Source organism: Callorhinchus milii, unplaced genomic scaffold (assembly GCF_018977255.1).
Source record: "Callorhinchus milii isolate IMCB2004 unplaced genomic scaffold, IMCB_Cmil_1.0 Scaffold14, whole genome shotgun sequence".
Classification (NCBI taxonomy): Eukaryota; Metazoa; Chordata; class Chondrichthyes; order Chimaeriformes; family Callorhinchidae; genus Callorhinchus; species Callorhinchus milii.
This window is the reverse complement of record NW_024704755.1, coordinates 9966933-9972932: the sequence shown is the minus strand read 5'-3', so window position 1 is coordinate 9972932 and position 6000 is coordinate 9966933. Positions and strand designations below refer to the sequence as shown.

At 40.3% G+C, this 6000-nt stretch overlaps 1 protein-coding gene across 1 annotated transcript in view; it reads left to right on the top strand.

Moving 5' to 3' along the window:
• Positions 1-4052: 4052 nt before the first annotated feature.
• Positions 4053-6000, top strand: part of tox3 (TOX high mobility group box family member 3) — a 63666-nt gene continuing 61718 nt past the window's right edge. The window contains exon 1 of the mRNA XM_007889447.2: positions 4053-4891. Coding sequence (XP_007887638.1) covers positions 4790-4891 — 102 coding nt within the window. The 5' untranslated portion in view covers positions 4053-4789. The remainder of the gene's footprint in view (positions 4892-6000) is intronic.

Here is a 6000-nt window from a genome sequence, read left to right as displayed (position 1 = left end):
TGTCCCGGACTATTCTGTCCTGAGTCAGTCTGGGTGACTCACACTGAGGGGACAGTGCAGATAGGTTGGTTTCAGAATTAACAACACATCTATCTATGCACATGCAACTTTCCGCAGCTATTTCTTTCAAGATGATTATTTTTTTACTCCTCCATAATCTGCATTGCTGAGGTCAATTGTTTTTTGCACTCACTGCTCCTCCGATTTGGGATTCCACTAAATTACCACCGACTGGGCTCCAAACCTGAAAGCTTCCCAATGTCGGTGGTCAGCTTCTCACTGGGTAAATGTACCAAGCCACTGGGGAAGTGTGCATGTAAAGGTAAAGGTAAAGGAGAGGAACTTCTACACCGAGCAATTAGATAATAATTTTATTGTATAATAATCCTTACATTTGATATAGCGCCGTATCACGTCGTTGAGACGCCTCAAAGTGCTTGACAGGATTTACTGCAAAGTGCAGTGACTGTGTATTTGCAGACAAATGCAACAGCCAATTTTCGAACAGCAAATTATATATAACCTGCGGCACCCTCCACACCAGATCTTCCATTACCCGTCAGTCCTGGAAATATTTTCCCTGAAGGTCTGTTCAGGAAAGAATGATAGCAGTATGGTGCATTCAAAAATACTGACCCCACCCAGTTGAAAACTTGCACCCCCAAGGGTGCATGTTTTCAATTGGGTGGGGTTATTTTTTTAAACAAAGATTTATTTAATTTTCCATTATCAACAGCTCTTGAGATTTTTTGTTTTTTTGAAAAAAACCACTGTGAATCACATTTTAATGTCCTTGTGTCTCTCTGGCTTTATTTTTTCCTTCTGGTATAATTTTTTTTCTATGAATCTGCCTGTGTCCTGTGTTCTCTTTGTTCTATTAGTCTTTGATTTTTCAATTTTCTCTCTTCTTCGCCACTGTCTCTTGCTCTTGATTAGATTTTTGAGGAAAAGAATTGGGAGCCTATCCAGCAATCCTCCTTACATTACAGTTTCATTTATTCTTCATCTTTTCACTTTATAAAGTGTTTTTCCTCAGTTTTTATTTTATTTTTTTCATTTGATACAATATTTTCTATTCCCACCTTAAAATCCTTTACCTCCACCGCCCCACATACCATTTTACCGACCGAAAGGGCATTCCGCAACTGACTCCGAGGCTTTGTGTAACCTGCCACCAAGGGGCATGGAGATGACATGGAATGAATCTCTGTACAAGTTTTTCTTGACCTCTGGAGAAACACCTTGCTTCACCTTCATAACTCTGCCTCAGCCAGCAGTCAGGCTGAGATTAGGAGCCCAATGGGAAACCAAACTGTATGTTCTGGACCATTGACATTAGGTACACTTACATATCACACTTCCTGGCTGCCTATGTTAGTGTTATTCATTGTTTTTTTTTGGTCAATCGGGTGTCTTGATACATGTGGAAACCCATCACCATGCTTAAGTCTTCTTTTCCATTTTTATGTATTATTTCTATCTTCTTCATTTGTTTCTTTGCTGTGTTGATAATGTTTGGCGCCCAAATAGTGTTTGCAAAGTAGAAATAAAGAAAGCAAACCAGGTTGCTGAGCTACATTGCCAGATCAGTTGTTCAGATGCCCAGAACTCATTTCCAAGCTTTGAGGCTCGAAACTGCATCAACCTTGTTGGTTTTCCAAATAAAAACTGCTTGATTGCCTGGAAACAAATCTTTCATTTCAAGCATTTTAAAAATATAACCCTTTTTTTTTAAAGGTGCTCCTGTTCCAAAATGCTGGCTGTGAGTTAGGAGGATGAAGAAAATGGTAAGTCAATGTAATTTTGGAATTGGAAAAGATACGATAGATTTACTATGTAGAATAAAATAATATTCCATTTAATTAAAAAGAGAGCAGTGAATGGGAATTCACTACCTTAAAATGAGGGGTATAGGGAATGGGTTCATTTGGCTCATTATATCATCGAAGCTCCCATGAAACGTATTTCAACAAAATTCCTTCAACGGTGTAGCAGCAAAGTAGATGGAAAAAGGTAATTTAAGATCGAAAAAGACATGCAATTGCGCCACTTGTGCTTGACGGAATTGTGTCAATAATAATTACATTTGGTATAGCCCCTTTCACATCGGTAGGATGACTCAAAGCACTTCACAAGATTTACTGTAAAGTATAGTGACTGTATGTTTTCGTGGGTGAAAATGCCAGCCAACTTGTGCACATCAATATCGCACCAACAGCAATGAAGTGAATAACCAATTTTTATTTTGGGGGATTGTTGACAGGACACCTGGAGAAACTCCCTTTTCTTTTAAAATGGTGCCATGGGATCTATAACATCCACCTGAACAGGCAGACAGGTCTTGGTTTAACATCTCATCTGAAGGACAGCCCCTCGAACAATGCAACACACTCCCAGTACTGCATTTGAGTGTCAGTTTAGACAACACAAGTTCCAAAGACCGATGTGGGGCTTGAACTCGCTACCTTCTGATTCTTAGGCGAGAGTGCTACCAAATGAGCCAGGCTGACCCTGCCATCATGCTGGAATTGAAGACTCCGAGAAGATAAATGCTTTTGCTTCCGGAAGCAATAATCTACAACTCTACTGGTTTAACTCACTTTACAATCCCGAATTGAAAGTTTGCCGCCCAGTTTTGATGCAGACAATACTTAAATGTAATTTTTAAAAGTAATTTTCTAAGTATTTCTCCATTTCAGGCGAGCACACTGGAAGGGTGGTGGAGTGGGGAGGGTAGGGAGGGAGAAAGAGAGGGCTTGTCACATATTTAAACAGTCAAGGGTGCTCGCTAATGATTGCTTGTTCATGTAAAGAAAAGCGAATCTGTTGCAAGGTTTTTAATTGTGATTCTCTGTGCATTGTGTAAGTGGCTATTTTTTTCACATCCAATATAGATGCAAATTGCACATAATAGTTTGATGTCTTGGCTTTTGTGAGACATGTTCAGAGGCATGAGGTGATTCCTCCCTGGGGGCTGTGGGGGTCAAAGCTACATTGAATTCATTTTGCAAGACTTCTTTGTAATGTGTAATGAAGAGAGCCATTTATTTTCATTTCCTTATCCTTAATTACATGCATCTTACTTGGAATATTAACCTAACGGTACAGGTGGTTGGAATTCCAAGGAAAGCTTATATAGTTATTCTGGCCAGGATCCAGCTTCCCTTTCCAAATTGGGGAAAGATTGAGATTGCAAACTAAGTCCTGTACATTCAGTCCGATATCTGAATTTTTTTATCCAAAATGTAAAGGCGTTTTCTGAAAATAACCAAACGCAGTCAAAGCAATCAATAACAAGGATTACATTTGATCAATCACCCCTGTTTTTTGGAGAGAGAAATGTTAGGATCTGTTTTGCCCACAAATATACAGTCAATTCACTTTACAGTATATTCTGTGAAGCGCTTTGAGACATCTCGAAGATGTGATAAGGTGCTATACCAAATGCAAGGATTATTATTATATCTGCATCTGGGTGGTTGGTTGGGTAACATTCTTGAGATAGATACCATTTCACAGGGTTAATATGGCTGCAGTCTGGAGTCGCACTTTATTTCATTTAATTTAGCAATAAACTGATTTTAATTGATTGTTTTCACTAGATGTTCACAGTTTGCTTGTACATACTCATACGCTGGGGTTTGTGAGTGCTTGGGGATTAACCCTGATGGTAAGGTGCCGTGAATCAACAGGATCTGTTTATTCTGTGAATGTATAAAGCCTGTTCACATTGATCCTCGATAAAAATGCTGTGGATGTGGTTCATTATTAGTGTACGTGTTTATTATCTCTGCGTGACTGTGTACATTTCATTACTTTATTAAAGAAGCCGTGATAAATTTAATTTCGATTGGTCTAAACTGGAAACCAGCCGAACTCTTAAGGAGGACGTGAAGAATAGCGAAACCCCATCCGTGCAGAAGTGTACAGGTTTATTACGGATTGATAAAAAAGTAATCTGTAGTAGGTGTGCACTGAGCCTGTGTGTGAGTGAGTGTGTATGTGTAGTGGCAGCTGCTGGGGTGGGAGTGGTGAGCATTACTGGGAGTGGCTCATTATTGAAGCTTTCTGTGCTGCCTTTCAGAGGCTTTTACTTATTCATTATTCTCAGGGAGAGCTGCCAGTAGCAGCTTCTGAGCTCTTCAGCGCTTTAGACTACAAGCTGTGACCGTTGGGTGGAAGACTTGCTCTCCTGTTAGTAACCCCTGGCTGTAAATTCTACAAGGACAGCTTTTTTTTTTAATCTTGCCAGTCCAGCTGGGCAGTGCTTGCCTGAGTTGACATGGACTGTTGAAAAGTACTGGTTGACGAGTAAGAGGAAAGGAAAGAAAGAGAGAAAGAAAGAGAGAGAGAGAAAAAAAAGACAGACTGGACTCTCTCTCTCTCTCTCTCTAGTACACTAAAAGGAACCCAATTGCTGTTCCCAGTCCTTATCAGCACCCAAATCAGAGTCTGCAGTAGGTAAAGCTGGGAAGCAGCAGCTTATCAGTGCTGGTCGTGTGGCCTCTTTGTGTACAGCAGCTGCTATTGAATGCCTGGGCAAACACTGCAGCTCAGCCCTGGGTAGTTAAACACAGACCTAAAGGAACACAGGAAATACATGTACCTGTACTTTCTCTAAACCAGGGATTTAAACCACTTTATAACCCAATCCCCAGGGTTACACCTGCGCATTGCTCACCCTCAACCGAGTTAAGGCTAAGTGGGTGTAGGAAAAAAAAACTTAATACTTAAAAAAGAGTGGTTCATTAACTGAGAGGCTGTTGTTGTTATTATTATATAAAAGAAAATGGATGTACGTTTCTATCCAGCTGCTCCGGGCAACACTATTCCCGGAGATCCTTCTAACCTGGACCTTTCCCAATGCTTGGGATACTACAGCTACAACAAGGTGAACACATTTATTTACTTTATCTTGTTCTCATTTTAACCTACTTCTGATGCCTCTGGTGTAAAGGCTGATTGAATTGTACAATATTGCACTGTTTCTTGTAACTGCAGAGATCATTCTGAGCTATTTCGCCTTCTTTTTGTATGAGTCAATTGTGCCTATTTTGGTTTGCTTTTTTTAAAAAAAAATTAGGAGAAACTATATTCCAAGTGACATAATTGTTGTGTGTCTTATTCTGCTAATGAAATCGATGCAAAAGCACTGAAGGACAAGGGGCTGACAGCAGCATCACTGGGCTCCCAAGACCTGAGAACTGGCTATTTTTTTTTTGGGGTGGAAAACCATAATTTAGAGTCGGGAGAGATTTTTGCAAATATTTTACAGCACTCACTCGCATCCGAACAGCGACTGTCCATGAATGAGACTTTCTGAGACGAATTTGCAAAGTGGATTATTTTGCAAGGCAATGAAAAAAAACTGAGCAATTCACTCCGAACAGTGAGTTGCATCGTTTCTTTTTCTTTCGTCTCTTGTGTGTGTGTGTGTGTGTGTTTTTAAAAAATGGGTCCTTTTGTCAGTGTTCATTCACGAAAAAAAAAAAAGAAATTGTCCAAGAGTTTTTCTCTTTCTCTCACTCACTCACTCACTCTCTCTCACTCACTCCCCATTCGTTAGCAAATGTGAACTGATGAAAACCTGAGCAAAATAAAATAAAATAAAATAAAATAAAAGGGGGAATTTTCCTCCTTTTTAATGCCAATTAAACAATAACAAGTCAACTTCCCCACCCACCCACCCACCCACCCCCTGGCTGCAGAACCACCACTATTTGGGTTCCTGGGAATCATGTGAAAACCAGGACATTGCCTGGGAGTTGTGCAGGTGGAGTTTCAAGCAGTCGAACAATTTTGTTTTGCCAACTTAAAAAGTTTTCAAAACTGTGTTGCGATGTGACTGATGGTGTGGGTAAGGGAAACGAGCCTCAGCTGGACACACCTGTCCTGCAGCTCCTGTGGGACTGAATTTTGCTGCAGGTCACAGTGGCAGTCAGCACCCAATATATATTGCCCTTCTCCCAAATGGGTTTTGGAGGTTTTTTTTTTTTGCCT